At 43.8% G+C, this 22,920-nt stretch overlaps 1 protein-coding gene across 1 annotated transcript in view; it reads left to right on the top strand.

The window, feature by feature from the left end:
* Positions 1 to 702: 702 nt before the first annotated feature.
* LOC130112844 (phosphoinositide 3-kinase regulatory subunit 6) overlaps positions 703 to 22,920 on the top strand; it is a 35,597-nt gene continuing 13,379 nt past the window's right edge. Inside the window, exons 1-11 of the mRNA XM_056280354.1 lie at positions 703 to 764; positions 1,653 to 1,715; positions 6,877 to 6,968; positions 7,686 to 7,793; positions 8,580 to 8,671; positions 11,080 to 11,148; positions 13,543 to 13,675; positions 14,333 to 14,402; positions 14,765 to 14,957; positions 16,696 to 16,834; positions 17,555 to 17,641. Coding sequence (XP_056136329.1) covers positions 6,911 to 6,968; positions 7,686 to 7,793; positions 8,580 to 8,671; positions 11,080 to 11,148; positions 13,543 to 13,675; positions 14,333 to 14,402; positions 14,765 to 14,957; positions 16,696 to 16,834; positions 17,555 to 17,641 — 949 coding nt within the window. The 5' untranslated portion in view covers positions 703 to 764; positions 1,653 to 1,715; positions 6,877 to 6,910. The remainder of the gene's footprint in view (positions 765 to 1,652; positions 1,716 to 6,876; positions 6,969 to 7,685; positions 7,794 to 8,579; positions 8,672 to 11,079; positions 11,149 to 13,542; positions 13,676 to 14,332; positions 14,403 to 14,764; positions 14,958 to 16,695; positions 16,835 to 17,554; positions 17,642 to 22,920) is intronic.

The following is a 22,920-nucleotide window of genomic DNA, read 5'->3' on the forward strand; positions in this document are numbered from 1 at the left end:
ATCTGTAAAACTAAATCCTTATATAGTGTAACTACAGTACTACCTCTTGCAAAGACCCAAGTACTGCTCCATGGATGTGTAGTACAGACAAAGCGAGGTGGGAGTGAAGGGGAGCATGAAATTAGAAACTGACATTAAACATAGTGTGTAAACCGAAACTGAAAGAAAAGAGTTGAATGTGAGAGAAATCTCAGAACCTGTATTATTTGTGAGTTTCAGAAGGTGAACAAGGAGAAAAGCATTCGGCCTTGACTAACGAAGAGACCATGGCAGTTTGATCAACATAATCTAAACAGGATTCAACTGTCTTACACCCTCAAAAATCAATGAAACTACTCTTACACCCCATCTTCCTCTCCCACCACCCCCCCCCACACACACACACACACGCACCCACCCACACACTCACGCAGAGCGTATCCCCAGTCGGAACTTGTTGCCTCTTCCCTCAATGCCTCGTCACACTCAGTTAGAGGAAGTACGGTCAACAGTGAAACTCTCCTCGGCTTTCTGCTACTCTCTCAATTCTCTCTTTTGTAGCTGGGTCTGAATTTTCTCCCTCTCTCTCTCTCTCTCGCTCGCTCGCTCTCTCTCTCTCTCTCTCTCTCTCTCTCTCTCTCTCTCTCTCTCTCTCTCTCTCTCTCTCTCTCTCGCTCGCTGTCTCGTTTGCTCAGTCGCTTTCAGTCTAGAGCTGCATTAAGTTAAGTATCGTGTGTGGACGCAGAGCAGAAGAATGTTTTTTGGAACTCACTGGGCAGATTAAGGTAAGACACGTTGTGTTTTCGGTTTACATTGTAAAGTGTGAATTGAAGCCTGGCATTAATGAGCATTTGCTGCTCGCTATGCTACAGGTGGGGTTTGGAAAAGCTGACTGAAAAGCTCTTTTTTTTGTGTGTGTGTGTGTGTGACCATCTCAGGGTTCAGAAAGGTAGCTATGAAGTTGCATTTCTACTTACTGATCACTTGCAAAACATCTAAAATTTGGTTTTAATGCTGATTGGAGGTAGCCTGTTATTATTCTCTGAAGCCTCGAGCCCACAGAAGGTATACTGGATGGGGTTTGTGAGTGATGCAGGCTGTCTACACTCTTTCTGCAGTTCCCATCACGGTAATATGAAAGGATAAAGATGCACTTTGCTGTATTTTTAAATGCCCCAAACTCTCTATGACTGTAATTTTTTGCATTAGAAATGCGATGGATATCGTATCCTGTCATGAATAGGTATGATGTACTGATGAAGTATGGTCATATACTATCTTTCAATCAAATACTGGAATTGAAAAGTGATCCACAGCTAGCACAGATGTCCCACATTACCCTTTAAAATGCTGATGCAGAATGCTCCATACACCCAAAAATCCCATTAAGAAGTTAAACTGAAACTGCTCTTGTGACCACTTGCATTGTATGATTTGACAGTTTCTTTTGGGCAGGATTGGCCCAAATCGGTTAACCAAAGAATTCACACATATGGCCTCGATTAAGCTGTCTTGTATGCAACCATATTCAATGTGTAATAATAACGTGTGCCAAAGTGTTGGCTAACCAGACAGGGATTAAATACTTTTTCCCTGCCCTGTAGTATGACACAGTGTAAATCATTCAGTTGGGTTTTATTTGACTGTTCATCTTCTTCTTCTCCACAACCCAGGTGCCCTGTCAAGATGAGAATCATTGTATGACATGCGTCCATCTGTCATCATCCAAGACAGAGGTTGTGTTTCAGTATTTGTAATCTGTATGTTGTTGGTAAAAATAAGGAAGTTGAAAAGCAAAAGCTGCAGTTATCAGTTAGTGTAGACTGTCATATACTTATTTTTGGACTACGTTGAGAGAGACCATGACCTGAAATACTGTCTTGTCATTTATTTTTTTAAACAGAAAAGTACAAAATATGTAATGGATTGTATCTCATGCACTAAGAAAAAGGTAACCTTGTGGTATTGATGGACTCACATTATCACAATGTGTGTTAGATGCATTCATGTCCTAAAAAGGGATCTAAAAGGAAGTGGCTGAAACTGCATGCCATGGGGCTTCTTCTACTTTTACTGGCTGCAGTTTGATCAGAGTTCAGTTTTTTTTGGGGGGGGTCCCCCCCCTTTTTCTCCCCAATTGTATCTGGCCAATTACCGCACTCTTCCGAGCCATCCCGATCTCTGCTCCACCCCCTCTGCCGATCTGGGGAGGGCTGCAGACTACCACACATCTCCTCCGATACATGTGGAGTCGCCAGCCGCTTCTTTTCACCTAACAGTGAGGAGTTTTGCCAGGGGGACGTAGCACATGGGAGGATCATGTTATTCCCCCCAGTTTCTCCTCCCCCCCGAACAGGTGCCCCGACCAACCAGAGGAGATGCTAGTGCAGTGACCAGGACACATACCCACATCCGACTTCCCACCTGCAGACATAGCCGATTGTGTCTGTAGGGATGCCTGACCAAGCCGGGTCTACGGGTGGGAAGCCAGATGTGGGTATGTGTCCTGGTTGTTGCACTTGCACCTGCTCTGGTCGGTTAGGGCGCCTGTTCAGGGGGGATAGGGAACTGGGGGGAATAGCATGATCCTCCCACGCGCTACGTCCCCCTGGCAAAACGCCTCACTGTCAGGTGAAAAGCAGCGGCTGGCGACTCCACATGTATCAGAGGAGGCATGTGGTTGTTTGCAGCTCTCCCCAGATCAGCAGAGGGGGTGGAGCAATGACCGGGATGGCTCGGAAGAGTGGGTTAGTTGGCTGGATACAATTGGGGAGAAAAGGGGGGGGAAAAACAACAAACAAAAAAAACTCAAAAGTTGTGTAGTATCTTAAAGGTATCATCCAGGTAACCTCTGAAATGCGGCACCCACTATACACCTTTCTAATGTGGCTCAGGCTTGCCATGCATTAGGCTTTGAAATATTATAACAGTGAAAATGTAACTACTAATTAAAGAGTACAGGTAAAGTAGCATGCATCTGTTCTAACAGTCAGTCCACATAATATCTGCATGTTCTCAGCATATATTTACTGTAGTAGTCTGGACCACGTTGTCCAGTCCTCCTATCTGGGGCATTGATTGCAATGACAACTGACAAACTAAACTTTATCTAACCCCCTTATAGGTAAAGTACATTTAATGTGATTTTACTTTGGCTGACTGCTATCATTCCGAAATAAGTGTAGTATATCTGTCAAGGCGATGAAGATCTCAAGCCGTTTCCCCATGCTGTCTCTGCGGTATAAAAATATACCGCAGCGGTATTAAGTACTTCACAGCACAAAGTGTACCTCTTTATGTGTCCGCACATGAATAATCACATGACCATTCTTCGTGGGACCTAATAACAACAGAATGATCTACAAATCAAAATGCATGCACACAAAAAAGATCGCACACAAACATTTTTGTTAAAAATTAATCCGAAGCACTTTGTTCATGTCACACTCGGAGAGACTTCTCAGCAGGAGAGGTGCAAGTTAAAAGTTATTGTGAAAGCTACAATCCTAAAGGTGATCAGTTTTATTTCGCTTATCAACACCTGTGGTGATAAGCTAATGTTGGAGCCTCCCAAATCCCAGATATCTGTTTAAAATTAAACTGAGTTAGCACCTTCCCTACTGCCAAGCAAATGAAACATGTTTGAACTTGAGTTTTGGCTAATGTTGTAAAACTAATCATTTAATGAACCCCCATGTAGTATCCATTGGTAAAGGTTACAGGGTCATTCTGTCATATGTGCCTGTTTAGCACAACGGCTTTGCTTTGTCTTTAATCTTGCCACTACTTTCTTGGCTACCATGCTGTACATGTAAAACACTTTGCACCAAGTCTGACTTGGCAGTGACCACTGAAATGAGTAACTACAAAAATGTTTATGACCGGCTTGGTCGGGCATCCCTACAGACACAATTAGCCGTGTCTGTGGGTGGGAAGCCAGATGTGGGTATGTGTCCTGGTTGCTAAACTAGCACCTCCTCTGGTCGGTCAGGGCACCTGATCAAGGGGGTGGGGGATGTTGGAATAGCATGATCCTCCCACGCACTACGTCCCCCTGGTGAAACTCCTCACTGTCAGGTGAATAGAAGCGGGCTGGCGACTTCACATGTATCGGAGGAGGCATGTGGTAGTCTGCAGCCCTCCCCGTATCAGCAGAGGGGGTGGAGCAGCGACCGGGACGGCTCAAAAGGGCGGGGTAGTTGGCTGGATACAATAGGGGGGAAAAAGGGGGGAAATTCCACACAAAAATAAAAAGTGTTCATGACAACGCTTGTAGTTTATTTCACTGTATAGGCCTGTAATAGAAAGTATCACAAAGGACTTTTGCTTTAATGTCCCTCCGCAAGGTAAGTTTAAGGCAATACTAAGTTGTTTTTTTTGTTTGGCAATGAGCCCCAAAAAGTCACACTTAATAATGATGATGATAATAATAATAATAATAATAATAATGATATTACTACTAGTATTACAAATAACAATATTTTTGTATTTATATAGCACCTTTCCAGAGCTCAGGGTCACTTAACAGTAGGAAGCATCAATATAACATAACATTTTGTAGACTAAATTTTAAGCCATGCCAAGAGAGGAACCAGGCCTCCTTAAACTTATTATATCTTTGATTGTGTGGAGTCCCACTAAAAAGTAAGGAGATGGAACGACATGCAAGTGTATACAGTCGAGGGAGGAATTATTTAAAAACCTTTTAGGTTTTTTTTGGGGGGGGGGGTTTGTTGTAGAGGTGTGACCCGCAGAGCAGCGGGTGGGGGAAGGTAGATGTGTGTGGGTTATGTTCTGAAGTCAACTGTGAGAAAGCTTAGGAAGTTTACTTATAGATCGCTTTATCATCTGCCACATGCCAACACCTGCTGTCATCGTTTCTCTGTCTTATATGGGTTACAGGTTGTTGTGTGTCTGTGTTCGTGCACCCACATTTACAGTGCATCCGGAAAGTATTCACACCCCTTCACTTTCCCCACATTTTGTTATGTTACAGCCTTATTCCAAAATGGATTAAATTCCTTTTTTTTCATCAATTTACACACAATACCCCATAATGACAAAGTGAAAAAGGTTTTGTAGAAATGTTTGCAAATGTATTAAAAATAAAAAACTGAAATATTGCATGTACATAAGTATTCACACCCTTTACTCAGTACTTGGTTGAGGCACCATTGGCAGCGATTACAGCCTCAAGTCTTCTTGGGTATGAAGCTACAAGCTTGGCACACCTATATTTGGGGTATTTCTCCCATTCTTCTCTGCGGATCCTCTCGAGCTCTGTAAGGTTAGATGGGGAGCGTTGCTGCACAGTTATTTTCAGGTCTTTCCAGAGATGTTCAATGGGGTTCAAGTCTGGGCTCTGGCTGGACCACTCAAGGACATTCACAGACTTGTCCCGAAGCCACTCCTTCGTTGTCTTGGCTGTGTGCTTAGGGTCGTTGTCATGTTGAAAGGTAAACCTTCGCCCCAGTCTGAGGTCCTGAGCGCTCTGGGGCAGGTTTTCATCAAGGATCTCTCTGTACTTTGCTCCATTCAACTTTCCCTCGATCCTGACTAGTCTCCCAGTTCCTGCCGCTGAAAAACATCCCCACAGCATGATGCTGCCACCACCATGCTTCACTGTAGAGATGGTATTAGCAAGGTGATGAGAGGTGCCTGGTTTCCTCCAGACGTGACATTTGGCATTCAGGCCAAAGAGTTCAATCTTGGTTTCATCAGACCAAAGAATCTTGTTTCTGATGGTCTGAGAGTCCTTTAGGTGCTTTCTGGCAAACTCCAAGCGGGCTGTCATGTGCCTTTTACTGAGCAGAGACTTCCGTCTGGCCACTCTACCATAAAGGCCTGATTGGGGGAGTGCTGCAGAGATGGTTGTCCTTCTGGAAGGTTCTCCCATCTCCACAGAGAAACGCTGGAGCTCTGTCAGAGTGACCATTGGGTTCTTGGTCACCTCCCTGACCAAGGCCCTTCTCCCCCAATTGCTCAGTTTGGCTGGGCGGCCAGCTCTAGGAAGAGTCCTGGTGGATCTAAACTTCTTCCATTTATGAATGATGGAGACCACTGTGCTCTTCGGGACCTTCAAAGCTGTAGAAATTTTTTAGTACCCTCCCCCAGATCTGTGCCTCGATACAATCCTGTCTCGGAGGTCCACAGACAATTCCTTTGACTTCGTGGCTTGGTTTCTGCTCTGACATGCACTGTCAACAGTGGGACCTTATATAGACAGGTGTGTGCCTTTCCAAATCATGTCCAGTCAATTGAATTTACTACAGGTGGACTCCAATCAAGATGTAGAAACATCTCAAGGATGATCGGTGGAAACAGGATGAACCTGAGCTCAATTTTGAGTGTCAAAGCAAAGGGTGTGAATACTTATGTACATGCAATATTTCAGTTTTTTATTTTTAATAAATTTGCAAACATTTCTACAAAACCTTTTTCACTTCGTCATTATGGGGTATTGTGTGTAGATTGATGAGAAAAAAAAGGAATTTAATCCATTTTGGAATAAGGCTGAAACATAACAAAATGTGGGGAAAGTGAAGGGGTGTGAATACTTTCCGGATGCACTGTAGCTGTGGGTTGACCCTCATTGTCAGATGTTGCTTTTACTCCCTCAACTGGAATAGCAAGAACTCAAATTATGTTATTGAAGTTCCTGCACATGATGCATATCTGTGCCCATCTACCTTTTGTAATTAGTCATTAGTAGACAGGAGGACAGAGGCAGGCTCCAGTAGTGGTGTGTCTGTCCATTTATCTGCATCGTCACCCATCACAAGACCGGTACACAGAAAGGCAGTCTGCCTACAGTACCTATTCGATGAGTTTGACTTCTGTTTTGACAAGGTGCATAGGTCACAGAGTAATTCACACTTGTCCCTTTCCTGTCTTTAGGTGTGAGACCATGTCTTTACCATGCATGTAAAACATGACCAACAAGGCCCCCTGGGATAGCTCAAGCAGTCTGGGCAGTATGGAGCCAACAGGTGCACACACACACACACACACACACACACACACACACACACACACACACAATATCTAGGGTCAGTTTTTGCTTGACACTGTCTTTAGAATACATTCAAAATTAACCTGTGCAGTGCTGATTATGTCCATAGTCAGACTAAAGTCTTGGATAAGGTCAGTGGTTTAAAATGCATCAAGTCAGGCGTCCGGGTAGGGTAGCGGTCTATTCTGTTGTCTACCAACATGGGGATCGCTGGTTCAAATCCTCGTGTTACCTCGGCTTGGTCGGGCGTCCCTACAGGCACAATTGGCCGTGTCTGCAGGTGGGAAGCCGGATGTGGGTATATGTCCTGTTCGCTGCGCTAGCGCCACCTCTGGTTGGTCGGGGCGCCTGTTCAGGGAGGATGGGGAACTGGGGGGAATCGCTCCCATGCGCTATGTCCCCTGATGAAACTCCTCACTGTCAAGTGAGAAGAAGCGGCTGGCGACTCCACATGTATCAGAGAAGGCATGTGGCAGTCTGCAGCCCTCCCCAGATCGGCAGAGGGGGTGGAGCAGAGATCAGAACGGCTCGGAAGAGTGGGATAATTGGCCGGATACAATTGGGGAGAAAAAGGGGGGGGGATCCCCCCAAAAAAGTTTAAAATAGAAGGCACTAGACTTGATACAATGCAACATTGTTTTCATAAACTTGTCTCATTGATAATAGCCTTTTACACGTGACCTTTGAACCCTAGGCTCCAGCTCTGCTCCCACAGTGTCGGAGTCAGACCTGTACCGCAGCCTCCAGACTGTTCTGCCCAAAGGCATGGACAGCCAGCAGCCCTTGACCTGCCTCAACCAAGGTATGATCTGCTCTGCTGTACAGCATAGTAATATTACACCAACAATAATAAAACACTGATATGAAATAAGGAAAAATATCCAGTCAGAAGTATTGGGAAGAGAGACACTAAGTTGTAATCCATTTTTACATGTGCGTGCTTTGATATAAACGCAAAAAAAAATATGTCTCATCCGTCTTTGCTGTTGATTCTTATAAAGTGCAGCACAGAAATTACATTTGATGTTTTCAAATTAAAAACAAAAAAGAGGCTGTCATGACGTGATTATGCTGATGTTAACCAAAACATGTTAAATGGTGACAAATCAACAATACAAATGACCATCCTTGGCTATAAAGGTTAATGATAATAACAATGGTTTGAAATTTCTTTTCAACTGCAAGTGCGTTTCCCCATTTAAACTTGACATGCTTCGTTCTTCTGGTAATTAATTTCTTTGCGGTTTTCCTAGAACCCAAATGAATCACCCTTTAAATATTTCCGCCCAGGAGAGATTGCTCTCAGCTGACTCTAAATCACATACTGCTGATGACATGACACAGCGGAATAGATTCCCTTGTCAACACTTTGATGATTGTCTCTCTATTACTCATCATGAATCCTCTGGTTTAGTGCCACAGAGGAGAAATTGTGACGCCTCTAGTCTGTTTAGTGCTGTGGAAACGTTAGCAGTGTTTTAACTGTGTGTGTGTGTGTGTGTGTGTGTGTGTGTGTGTGTGTGTGTGTGTGTGTGTGTGTGTGTGTGTGTGTGTGTGTGTGTGTGTGTGTGTGTGTGTTTGTGTATAGGCATGTTAAGATGGACACTTCATAAGAAAGTTCAGAATAACCCAGCCAACAGCTTGGCTCTGGTGAAGGTGGTCATCAAGGAGCTGGAGAAGGTATATTGACAATCCAGTGCTACTCTCCTGTGTGCTGTTTGATTGTTTTGTTTAGTTGTTTTTTTTTTTGTTGTTTTTTTTTTTTTTTTTCATTGCCCACCAATTTAAAGCTACAGTCCTGAAAATTCACTTTCAAAACTTGTCCTTTTTTGGGGGGTGTCCGGGTAGCATAGCGATCTATTCCATTGCCTACCAACACGGGGATCGCCGTTTCGAATCCCCGTGTTACCTCCGGCTTGGTTGGGCGTCCCTACAGACACAATTGGCCATGTCTGCGAGTGGGAAGCTGGATGTGGGTATGTGTGCTGGTCATTGCACTAGCGCCTCCTCTGTTCGGTCGGGGCGCCCGTTCAGGGGGAGGGGGAACTGGGGGGAATAGCGTGATCCTCCCACGCACTATATTGCCCTGGCAAAACTCCTCACTGTCAGGTGAAAAGAAGCGGCTGGCGACTCCACATGTATCGGAGGACGCTTGTGGTAGTCTGCAGCCCTCCCTGGATCAGCAGAGGGGGTGGAGCAACAACCGGGACAGCTCAGAGAGCGGGGTGATTGGCCAGGTACAAATGGGGAGAAAAGGGAGGCAAAAAAAAATTGTCCTTTTTGATTACCTCTATCACTGGCATATTTAGCACACTAGTTAATTATATAATGAGTAGGATTTTCCTAAAAATCAATATGTAGACTCATACAAAAATAATCCCTCTCAATCATCACTTATGACCCACTAGACGTGTGTGGCTGTGTCTGTATCTGTAGAGACCCTGTCCTCTACCTGTATTTTCTTAATTTGCTTTGTATGGGACGTTTCTGGCTGTTAACCTTGGCCAGTGGGACTCTCTCAAAACGTAGCGACCAGGTGCTAGATCAAGACCATTAAGCATGCATCCAAGAGGAAGTTACGACGGTGGCGGACAAGGTGCCGAAAAGACGTAAATAAAGTGCGGCGAAATGCCAAACGGACAAAGCTCATTCCAAAATGAGAGTGCATCTGGGGTTGGCTTTCACCCGTTGGTGAGGACTGAAGGAGAGGAGAATTGAATTTAAATGACCCAAAACAATATAATACTGTTATCAAAACAATCCCACACTCTATAATAGTGATGTCGTATAACTTGGATCAAAGTAATGTAGATCCACACCTTCCTAAAATTTTAATGAATGGACATGATCTCATTGGTCTAAAATTGCCCAACACCACACTCCAGAGGGTCTTTGGCGCGGAATTATATCCATTTTCATCGAACAGAAACTCAGCTTTTACAATATTTCTCCAAAGATGAAGCTGAAAAATTGAGAACAAAATTCTTTTAAGTTTCCAATTACACCAAAAGTAAAGGAAGTGCACTTTAAAATTCTCAATGAAATATGTCCTTCTGGAGAATGTTTAAAACATCGGTTTGGTTTAGACTGTAACAACTGCTCATTTTGGAATGAACACATTGAATCAACAGAGAATGTGTTTTATGAATGTCAGTTTGCTGGTGCCTTTTGGGAAGATCTGCATTACTGGTTGTTTCCTAAATTAGACAATTCCTCCGAACTAAAAAAGAGGATGTAATTTTTGGTATGCTTGTGAAAGACTGAACACATGATTAGGCAATTAACACAATTGTTATTCTTGGAAAGGTGGCATGGTGGCGCAGTGGTTAGCACGGTCGCTTCACAAGAAGGTGCTGGGTTTGAACCCCGGGGTTGTCCAACCCTGGAGGTCGTCCCGGGTCGTCCTCTGTGTGGAGTTTGTATGTTCTCCCCGTGTCTGTGTGGGTTTCCTCCGGGTGCTCCGGTTTCCTCCCACAGTCCAAAGACATGTAGGTCAGGTGAATCGGCCATACTAAATTGTCCTTAGGTGTAAATGTGTGTGTGTATGTGTGTGTGTGTGTGTGTGTGTGTATGTGTGTGTGTGTGTGTGTGTGTGTGTGTGTGTGTGTGTGTGTGTGTGTGTGAGTGAGTGAGTGAGTGAGTGAGTGAGTGAGTGAGTGAGTGAGTGAGTGAGTGAGTGAGTGAGTGAGTGAGTGAGTGAGTGAGTGAGTGAGTGAGTGATGGATGGATGGACTGGCGGCCTGTCCAGGGTGTCTCCCCGCCTGCCGCCCAATGACTGCTGGGATAGGCTTCAGCATTCCCGTGACCCTAAGAGGAGGATAAGCGGTTTTGATAATGGATGAATGAATGGATGGACTATTCTTGGAAAGTTCTTTTTACATAAGAACACAGTGCATACGGACTTGACTACAGTCAGTCCGTATGCTAAGTAGGTTTCATCATTGCAGAGCCCATGCACCCAGCTTATTTAGTGTGTACCGGCTCAATCGTTGATAAAAACAATGATATCGTGGCCATCCCTCACATTGGCTGACCAGATGAGTGTGGTCACTATTAGCCCTGACACAGATTCCCTTCTCTCTCTGCAGGCTGAAAGACTGGATTGTCGCAACTACATCATCCCTCTGCTGCATACACTTATGTATGTTGTCATACAGGTATGTGTCCTCATTTCCTAGCCTTTGGTGGACCTCCAAATGACAAAAGAGGCTATGGGTCTGGGACCCTTTATCGGCAGGGCTAAAGATTACTGAACTGCTGTAGATCCTTTTCAAATTAATTTTAAACTTCGTACAGCCTTAACATGAGGAATCCATTAACTGATATCTCACTGGCTAAGCAAACTTTCTGACTCTGTCGTGACCAGAGTGCTGCAGAAATATTTTTGTACATGTCTTGTGTGCACTTTTTAACTTATGTATACATGTGTAATGATCAGCACGAAAATCTAGTTACTTAATCCCATACTGAAATGGCCAGGAATGTCCACAATTATAACAAAGTACACCTTGTTTTGAACAGTCATCAGTATCAAGTTTATTGGCCATGTAGGTTTGCACATACATGGAATTTGACTCCAGTTTCATGGCTCTCTCAGTGTACTTAACATAGAATAACAACACTACAACACAACAATCTTCAGATATATACACAAGGATTGACTTGTACAGATGAAATAAGAGATGATAAAGTGCAATGGCGCAGAGAATATGTCAGAGATGCTGAAATAGATGTTAGCAGGTTACTTACATACATGCCTGAGGTAGATGGACATGGCAAAGCGTACCAGTGTCAATTGATCAATTGATACTAATAATCAATTGATCAATCAATTGATTATTCTAGTTCCACCGCTCAGTCTACTACTCCCGGTGACCATTTTAGGACTATTGTCTTGACGGCTACATACAATGTTTTTATGAGTAATGGCATACAAATTAATTTAATTTCTTGTTACAACGTCATTGTTTTTTTATAGTATACTTTTTTTATATACATCTACATCTGCACATAGTATTACAATGCTTATGTTTACCGTTTTGTCTTTGTTTTAGCTGTATGTCTATTCTGTCTAAGTACTACATGGAGAGCAATGGAGGAGCCGGAGTCAAATTCCCTGTATGTGTAGGGCTACACATACTTGGCCAAAGGAAACTGATTCTGATTCTGATAAAAACAAATCAGACATGCTTTTCCTGTAAGCACTTACAGTTTGATCACAGAAAGTTGAATCAGTTCATCTGAACACAAGGTTTATTGACAGATACGTTTCATCACTCATCTAAGTGACCTCTTCAGTCTAAACTGACTGCAGGTATCCCCATACTTATAAACAATACAGTGGCATAACGACTGAGACCAGCGATCAGTTTCGTATGCAAATTACCGTGACCACCAACTAGATTTACAATGGTCAGGTGTACTATTGACAGAGGACTGGGAAATAGTTGCAATCACAGCATCGAAAGACGGCGACAGATGTACTCTTAGCCACCCCCCTCAGTTCAGGGATGATCGTTCCCTCTTAACATTCATCGATGGCCTCTTTGACTCCCTGTTCAAACCTCCCTATCAAGGATGTGCACATCCTCATCCTTGAAAGAGTGGCCACTGGCCTGTAGATGGGTGTAGACTGCGGAGTCCTGGCCTGACACATTAGCTCTTCTGTTTTGTGCCATCCTCTTGGCCAAAGTCTTTGGTTTCCTCAATATACAAGTCACAGCAATCCTCCTGGCACTTAACAGTGTACACTATAATGCTCTGTTTGGGCCGGGGGACCTGATACTTGGGGTGACCGATTTCTGGTGCGGCGTGTTTTGGGGTTTGAAAGCAACTGAGATGCGAATATGCTGAGTGATGAAACGTTTCTCTCAATAAACGTTGTGTCCAGAAGATTCAACTTTCTGTGATTTCCTGACCTGCATTATTGAGCATGCATAAAGATACTTATAGTTTGAGTCTCTTGAGTTTTTATTGCCAGGTAAAATAACTAGATTATTTCATTTATCTTATCATTTCCTCATATTTGAGAATGGTATCAACCGTCAACATTGTCACACACTTTGACAAAAGATAAGGGGTGATTTACTTTGCGCTCCATATTCATTGTTTATGTTGTGAGTACACGGATTCTTGTTATGTATGTGACTGACAGTGACTTCTTTTTGTGCATGGTGTGTGTGTGTGTGTTTTTGTGTGTCTATGTGCCTGTATATAATCCAGTGATTCAAGTAAATTCTGCTTATGGCATGAAACAGGCTTGTACTGTCACATAAAGAATTTACTTGAATCACTGGATTTTATATATATATATATCTGACAGTTATCCCTTGGACAGTGATTTTTTTTTTGATATATGTGTTAGTTTGGATATGTGTGTTATTGTAGTTTTTGGATATGTGTTTTTGTTTTTGTGTTGCAATACTGTGGGCTGGGGCAAACGATATTTCATTTCATTTCAATGACAGAAGTACATGAAATGACAAATAAAGTGTTCCTGATTCCTGATGTGTGCATGGTGTGTGTGTGTTAACTGCTGTGTGACTTTCCAGGCGACGTACATTCCAGATGAACTGTACAAACGTGTCTATGACCTCTGTAAGAGGCTGCTGACTTTTCCCGAACCCTACTGCAGTGTCGGCCTCACCTACACCAGACAGATGAAGAGCGAGCGCTGCATTCCAGGTGTTACTCAAATCATAGCTCAAGTCTCAACATTTAAGCTTTATCTTTGTTTTTAAAGAGCATAGTAGGTTGGCATCCAGGTGGCGTGGCAGTCTATTCCGTTGCCTACCAACACGGGGATCGCCGGTTCGAATCCCCGTGTTACCTCCGGCTTGGTCAGGCGCCCCTACAGACACAATTTGCCATGTCTGCATGTGGGAAGCCAAATGTGGGTGTTTGTCTTGGTCGCTGCCCTAGTGCCTCCTTTGGTCGGTCAGGGCGCCTGTTCAGGGGGGAGGGGGAACTGGGGGGAATAGCGTGATCCTTTCATGTGCTATGTCCCCCTGGTGAAACTCCTCACTGTCAGGGGAAAAGAAGTGGCTGGCGACTCCACATGTATCGGGAGAGGCATGTGGTAGTCTGCAGCCCTCCCCGGATCGGCACAGTGGGTGGAACAGCAACGGGGATGGCTTGGAAGAGTAGGGTAATTGGCCAAGTACGATTGAGGAGAAAAAGGAAAAAGAAACTAGCTAGGGTATTGCTGTTCCCTTTTATTTCAAAGTTCATCTTTTCACCAGTTCTCTCAGTTATACACCTTAGACTTGTTTCTACTGTCTCACATACCTAAAAGTGAACAGTGAATCACATGCTGTCATTTAATACAAGTGTGGTCCACAGGGCTTATGTATCAGAGAATGGTTGTAGCTGAACAGAGCCTGAAGAACTACCACTACCCTTTCCAGGAGAGGTAAGTCAGCTGAGTAATGCACTTTGTAAAATAGCTCAAGGCTTTGGGTAAATGAGCATTAACAAAGGGATATTTCCTCATGCCTCATGATTCAGTCACACTGCAATGCTTTGTTCATCTCTAATCTTTTCCACTGTAACCCTGATCTGCTATGTTAGATATTCACCAGCAAAGGCCAATGAACGGTAGTTTAACTTGTCATTCGTGACAAGTGCATTAGAGTCGCACGTACTCTAAAAACAAACAAATTAACCACATCAAGTCAATTCGTCTTAGATCTTACCTTTCTTTTGTACCATCCAGGCATACAGTAGAAGAGAGTTGATTACATGAAATAAGACCTCTTTGTCTCTTTATCCCAGAGTTTTTGTGCTGGCTGACCCAGAGGTTTTCTCTGGGTCCTTGGGAGAGGTCCTGCGTGATGCTATTGAAGTATCAGCGTCGGATGTGTTTGTCAGCCAATTAGATCACATGTGCAGTGTGGTTCAACACTCCATTCAGGCTGCTCTAGGACAAGATGGTTGCCATGGACCAACACTGGCTCAGGCCCTTAAGGTTGGTGAAATTTTGTTTTTATTTTTGTTTTGTTTTTTTCTCCCCATTTCTATCTGGTCTGTCATCAAGGAGTGGCATGGTGACTTACAGGTTAATACTGTTGCCTCCCAGTAGGAGGGTCCTCGATTCGATCTTGTTCCTTTATTTTGGAGTTTTCACATTCTCCCCGTGTTTGTGGCCATCTATAATATCTGTCTTAGCTTATTCATATCGGCACACACCTTCTTTTTTTTCCTTTTTGTGTCCTTACACAACGATACCATGGTGCCACGGCCTTCAGTTGGACAGGGATAGCCGGCTTTGGTCGGTGAGCAGGGCCATTCGTGATGGGGCTGGGGTGCGGCCGGAGGGCAGTCGCCCCTCTCTCGACTCACAACGCATGTTTGTGGAGAACCGGGTAGTACATCAACTGTAAATGACCTGAGTTCCTTGCTGCAGTCGTTCCAGGAGGTTCCAGGAACTAACTGCACCTACTCGCCTGCAAACCCATATTAACATGTGCACTCCTGCTCACCCTCTTTGGTGTACTTTTGCGAGGCTACTGTCTGTTCCTGCTCCATAAACAACAAGCTCTACGTCCAGACCTTTTTCTTAACCGGTCCCTAACGGATGGAATGAACTCTTGGTTTCTCATCAGAACATGTTTACATCCTTAAGCAAGATTTTTAAACTGTCTAGTGGTACTCACTCTCCAGTTAATATGAATCATCAAATACTGCTGTTGGCTATCACTGTGTTGTTTCCTTACTTACTTGGACCCCATTGTTATCATTGTCTACTATCGTTCCCTTTTCTACTGGCACTTGGCATTCTCTTACGTTGATGATGGACTGCAAATTGTAAATGGACATAGTGCTTTTCTAGTCTATCGACCAGTCAAAGCACTGTAAAATGTATGCCTCCCATTCACACATACACTGATGGTGGAGGCTGCCATGCAAGGCACCAACCTGCTCATCAGGAGCAGTTAGGGGTTCAGTGCCTTGTTCAAGGACATTTTGACACACTCTTGAGGAGCCGGGGATCAAACTAGCGACCTTCCGATTACAAGACCGACCCACTCTACCTCCGGAGCCATGCCGCCCCAAGTGAATACTTCCTTTCAAACTAAGAGACTTGGTGTAGGAAAGGCAATGCCAATTTGTAAAGAGAATGTTAAAATCCATGTGGTGTTAACAAATATCCATGTTGTAGATAAGAATGATGAAGGAAAATATAATTTAATTAACAATAATAGTCTATTCCACTCTATTCTTATTCCTGTGATTGATGATGATTTGACATTCCTATGATATGTCTGTTATCCTGATATGTGATGATGTAAATCTAGTTTATATTGATTTTCCTATTCACTGCCTCTTATTGATCTAAGATGCACTTACACTAATATGACATGCACTTGATATGACATGCACTCTTGGCTATGACATGATTTCTGTCTGATGCCAGCTGGTAACACGCAAATTTATTTGCTAATTGCTTGGCTCTCTTTTAAGTTAATTTGTATAAGACTCCGCCGAATGACTAAATGAGTAAATGTATGTACCTGTTTGCCACCCAACTTCCTCAATAACGACTGTGTTCCATGAGCTGCTTAGCAGGAGAGTCTTCTGGCACTGCTCCTAATATAACACCTCCGCAGGATGTACAGACGGCCAGACACACATCGACACGTCAACAACCCTTCTCCTATTTACTATTAATACTTGGTCTGTGTGTGTGTGTGTGTGTGTGACAGGACATAGGTCAAGACATCGAACCGTACTTTCGGGAAGTGATGGCGACTCTGGAGCAGAGTGCGGAGGAGGATAGGACAGGGGATCACAGGACCCGGCTTCAGCGACTGTATGGAGAGATCCTCACTGCCACAGGCTCAGGTAGCAGATAGAGGCGACTGATAGGATGCATAAAAGAACTTTTTTTCCGCACTTTTTCTTTTCTTCCTTATTTTGATAGGACAGTGGCAAATAGTCAGTAAAGGGGGTAGGAAAAGAAATAACAGGATGTAACACAGGTCCTGGGTCAGGTTTAAACCCCTGACTTGGCACTATGTTCTGAGGCCGCACAGTATGCATGCTGTCTTGTTGATCCACCATAATACCCAACCAACCTGCAGCAAAGCCATTCCAATGGGCCTTGGAGTTTAGTAGAATTATATTTTCATTTTATACATACAGCTGACACTTTCTCTGAGAAATGTACAAAGAACAAGCAGGTTGGAGCTCTATATTTTGCTCTAAGTCACTATTTGTTGATGGAAATGTTGGCTGTTTCTGTAATAGACAGATTGTCGGTTGCGGGAATTTTAAACTCTGATTTTGGTCTTGGTGTCCATCTTGGCTGAATCATTTGAGTCAGTTGTCTTTTATTTTCCCGGATATCTATTTCCATGACATCCATATTTATCCTGGCTATTGTCATAACAACTATCTATCTGATGGACACTGTCCCTTCATTGCAGCTGGGAAGCTCAATAGATAGAGCACTTGAGAGGATGTGGTGGATGGGTTGTTTTTAATGTCATTGTTATCTCTTCCTCTCTGTCTTTTCCTATGTGTGTGTGTGTGTGTGTGTGTGTGTGTGTGTGTGTTTTGCAGACCCATTGTCTTGTGGATCGCTGTGTGACAGCCCTCTTCCCAAACCAGAGATGAGCTTCCACCTGTGGATGGAGGATGAGGACATCTGTGAGTGACTGGGCAATGTGTGGGGTCCCGACACCAGCAAGTGTTGAATACGTTGAATTGTACCAAGCAGAACTGGACTTATCTGACCTTAACTTAATGTAAATTCAACCGGTTTCAATCAAACTGGCGCAATTACTTAAGAGTAACCAGCATCATGTGAAAGTGAGTCACATGCACATTGAGCCCTCTCCTTTAGGTCAAGGAGGGCAAATCGCGAGTGTTTGCTCTTGTCTCATCAGTGAGACCTCTGATGAGCTGTTCAATCAAGACAGCCAGCATCTTCAATAAGACTGTATAGTTCTATACATGTGGGAAAAGCATATCATGTACCCCGCACAAGCACTTTTGCATGAAAACACGTTCTAAAGAAAGCATTGGAAAATTCTGAGGAGTCATAGATCAAATGTGGGTTTTTTTTCCCCCAGTTCTGTGATTTAGAGCTTATCCTATAGACATTTTATAGATCTTCTTTGCAAGTGAAGGCATTAGAAAAGCCCCACTTTGTATGACAACTCTTGTCTTTCTACTCAACTATAAATCTTTCACATGGAAGCGCGAAACAAATGTGTGCCCTGCAGCTCTAACAAAAGTTAGCATATGTGCGCAGGGTTCACATGAAGTGATATAATGTGAACTGCTTGAACTGAATTCTTAGCACCGTGAGCATTATCAAGACAGTTGCACAGAACAATCAATTTTGTTTAATGTACAATGTCGTCGACCTATCACCTTGTCAGACTGAGAGCTGGTTAGGGTCTGTTTCTTCTTTCATATGATTGATAAGTACATGAAAGAGCTTCTTCTTCTTCTTCTCCTTCTTCTTCTTCTTCATCTTCTTCTTCTTTTGGCTTCTCCCGTTAGGGGTTGCCACAGCAGGTCATCCGTTTCCATTTCTTCCCGTCCTCTCCATCTTCCTCTGACACGCCAACCAGAAATCAGGAACAATTTATTGTCATCTCAGTCATGTACTTTCATGCACAAAAGAGACGAAATTTCGTTTGTCCCAGCTCACACCAGTGCAATACAAAAGACAAAAAACACAAATCCGAAAGAAAACGACACCACCAAAAACATACAAAGATGGAGAGAAAAAAGCAAAAAACAAAAACAAAACCACAAACAGTCAACAACACAGGCCATTCAGTACATTTGCAACACAGTCTAAAAATGAACGCCAGCCAGGATGACTGTCGGAACCACCGGTCTGCATGGGCTAGCAGTTAGCCTAGCCTGCCCTGCATCCGTGTCCTGTCAGACCACCCTCGGTGTTTCGTCTTCGGGCACAGCTCCAGGCAGGGCTGTGGTCCCTCGGCCCACAGGACGCAGCAGACCAAGCTCTCCCAGCCAATCCAATGCCAGCTCTCCCAGCCATCAAACGAAATCGACGATCAAAGACATAATTCTTCACACAAACTCAGACACAGATGTAGACATGGATAAAGACACTGCATAGTCAGAACTGGGGAAGGCCGCCGCAAATGTGAATTTGCGCCACCATTTTCCCTGTTCTCCCTCAACACATCCATCAACTTCCTCTTTGGCGTCCTCTTTTCCTCTTGCCTGGCTGCTCCATCTTCAGCATCCTTCTCCCAATATACCCAGGCATTTTTCCCCAACAAAATTAAAACAGCCAAGGTCATTCCTATTTATAAAAATGGGCCTTAACTTTTATTTTCCAACTATTGATCGGTTTCTCTGCTTCCTCAGTTCTCTAAAATATTAGATAAAAAATTGTTAAAAAACTTGACAGTTTGATAAATAGTTTACTAAGTGATCACCAGTATGGATTTTGATCCGACAGGCCCACTTCACTGGCAGTGATGGAAGTAGTGGAGGAAATATCAACAGCAATAGACAAAAAAAGAGTATACAGTTGGGGTTTTTATTGACTTAAAAAAGGCTTCTGATACCATTGATCATGGTCTGATGAAGAAGCAAGAAAAATATGGGTTTAGAGGGGTAGCATATTCCTGGTTGAGAAGTTATCTTGAGAATATGTACAAATAAATAGCACTGAGTCTGAACTCAGAAAGGTTACCTGTGGGGTGCCTCAATGCTCTGTACTGGGACCCAAACTGTTTATACTCTACATCAATGACATCTGTGAGGTGTCCGAATTATTAAAGTTTGTATTATTTGCAGATGATACCAATATATTTTGCTCTCAGCAAAACATGAAACAATTTTTTGAAGTAATTAAAAGAGAAATTAAAACGTTTAAGAAAATGTTTGACATTAATAAATTATCATTAAATTTAAATAAAACTAAATTTGTTGTGTTTGGTAATCATAAAATCAATTCCACTATTAAAATCACAATCAATGATTAAGATATAGATTTAGTACTATATCTTATATATAAGATATAGTTCACCTGTGTGCACTTTCCTCCACTCTTATATGTCACCTTGTGTTCCTCCTTCTTCTTGAAATATGTATTTACCACAGCCATTTCCATCCTTTTCGCAAACTCCACCACCATTTGTCCTTCCACATTCAGCTCCTTGACACAATAACTACCCATCATTTCATGTCCTCCGTTCCCTTCAACATGCTCATAGAAGTCTTCTCCAATCAGCACGCTCTCCTCCTTAGGTACACTCTCTACTACTTCATCCAATTCACTCCAGAATTCTTCTTCTGCTCCATTTCACACCCAACATGCGGGGCATATGTGCTGACAATATTCATCATCACACCTTCCATTTCCAGCTTTATAATCATCACTCTGTCTGACATTTGCTTCACCTCCAACACACTCTTGACATACTCGTCCTTCAGGATTACCCCTACCCAATTTCTCTTCCCATCCACACCATGGTAGAATAGTTTGAATCCACCTCTGATGGTCCTGGCCTTATACCCCTTACACCTGGTCTCTTGCCCTCACATTATATATACCTTTCCATCTCGCCATCATATCAGCCAGCTCTCTCCCTTTACCGTCATAGCCAACATTCAAGGTTCCGACTCTCACCTCCACACTCCTACCCTTCCTCCTCTCCCACTGCCTTTGGACACACCTTCCCCCTCTCCTTCTCCTTCACCCAACAGTAGCATAGTTTCCACTGTCACCCTGCTGGCCAACGTACTGGTGGTGGTCGTTGGTAACCTGGGCCTCAACCAATCTCTGGTGTGGAAATCTGATTTATGATCCACATATTTGATTTGGCAAAGTTTTTACACTGGATGCCCGTCCTGATGCAACCTTCCCCATTTTTCTGGGCTTGAGACCGGCATTAGGAATGTGCTGGTTTGTGCATGTCCAGTGGCTGGGTTATGCCCACACACTTTAAGCAAGACAACATTGGCTTCTTCTTAAAGCCAAAATTTGATTCAGAGGTTTTCAGCAATTATAAGCTCATGTTTTTTGCATTCAACCCATGAGGCAAAACATTTAAAAACCATTCCATTTTCCGAACGGCTTATCCTACTCTCAGGGTCGCAGGGATGCTGGAGCCTATCCCAGCAGTCATTGGGCGGCAAACGGGGAGACACCCTGGACAGGCCGCCAGACTATCACACAGGGCCGACATACACACACACGCACACACACGCACTCATACCTAGGGACAATTTAGTACAGCCGATTCACCTGACCTGCATGTGTTTGGACTGTGGGAGGAAACTGGAGCCCCCAGAGGAAACTCACGCAAACACGGGGAGAACATGCAAACTCCACACAGGACGACCCGGGACGACCCCCAAGGTTGGACTACCCCAGGGCTCAAACCCAGGACCTTCTTGCTGTGAGGCGACTGCACTAACCATTGCACCACCGTGCCGCCTAAAACCATTTTTCAATAACCACTCTCCTTTTGTGTAGCTGGGTTCTGGGCTCACCATAGCCAGACAACAGCTCTACTTAAAATCACCAATGATACTCATTTAGATACCATTTTAGTGGTTTTCAGCTGACTTTAAAACTGTAAACTGACACTCTGCAGGCACTTCTTTATCGTGATTTAAATCCTTCGTTTTCAACAAGCATTTTGTAGTTTCCATGGGTAAGTTTTCCTCTATTCCTGACCCTATGAGTACCTTCAAGCATCTTATCTGGGCCCTGCACTTTGCACAATACCTTTGACCAATTACTTATTTTGCACAATGCATATTTTTACACTGACACATAGCTACACTTACTTTGTACATCCAAGCTGTCTTTCTTGAATTAACTGTTATGGACTGTGTGTCTGCCATTCAGGTCTGGACTTCACATAACTTCTTAAAGATTAATAAGTATAAAAAGTTATTCTTTGTCTCTGGTGCTAAACCTCACAGGGATAACATTGGAGCATTAGATTTAAACCTCATTGCATGCTTTGATTCTTTGAACACTCTCTGCAATGGTTTCTCACAAAAGATAAGATTAATGAATGACTACTGTCACGTGCATAAACGACAGGCAAGGGAGTCGCGATTAATAATGTGCTTTATTCAGCCATCTGCTTCCAATCCCCGACCCGGACAATCCCCAGAATGCCCCAGTACAGAACCGCGCTAAAACATATAGTTGCATGCCCCTCCTCTTACGTACACAGCATGCTGGGCACTGTAGTTCTCATCACATCTCCCTCCTTTTAAAGAACATGTATGTTCCAATGGAAACAATAACATTGCTAGATTATAAAACATAGCAACAGCAATACCATATTAGCAATTTGCTAATTAACAGCATAACCAGCTAACAATGAAGACATGCACTTCAAAATTCAAAAATTAACCTGAAGGGTGGGGTAGACTGCCCAGCCCTTCGACTGAGTGTGGGGATTATTCTGCCCCATTGCTCACTCAGTATCTAAACATCATACCACTTTGGGGGTTTTACAACTCTGCCAGTGGAGGTGATGGTGAACCCAGAGGGCCTTGCTGGCACGTCCGGCTCCGTGGGAGTGCCCGATGAGGTGGCGACCGGTGGGCTGAGTTGTTCCTGCTGCAAGTCATTGCTGTCTCTGGCTGTTTGGGTTGCAACAGTTGCAGGGGCAGGGGCAGGCATGGATTGCAGGTGCCTGCGGTTACATCTGAAGACAGCCCCGTCTTCCGTACGCACCGTGTAGGAGCGTGGTTCCCCTGAGGGATTCACCACGACTGCGGGCATGTTCCACCCCTTTTGCCCGTCTAGTTTGACTCGTACCCTCTCACCTGAGTGCAGTTCGGTTAGGGCACGTGCAGAGTGTCTCCTCTCGAAGAAAAACTTATAAGCCTCTTTTGCCCTTCTGTCATTCTTCTCCACCTCCTTGTGGTCGAAGAGCTGTGGCTGGAGTTTCCTCTCCAGCACA

The sequence above is a fragment of the Lampris incognitus genome, chromosome 5 (assembly GCF_029633865.1).
Source record: "Lampris incognitus isolate fLamInc1 chromosome 5, fLamInc1.hap2, whole genome shotgun sequence".
Lineage (NCBI taxonomy): Eukaryota > Metazoa > Chordata > Actinopteri > Lampriformes > Lampridae > Lampris > Lampris incognitus.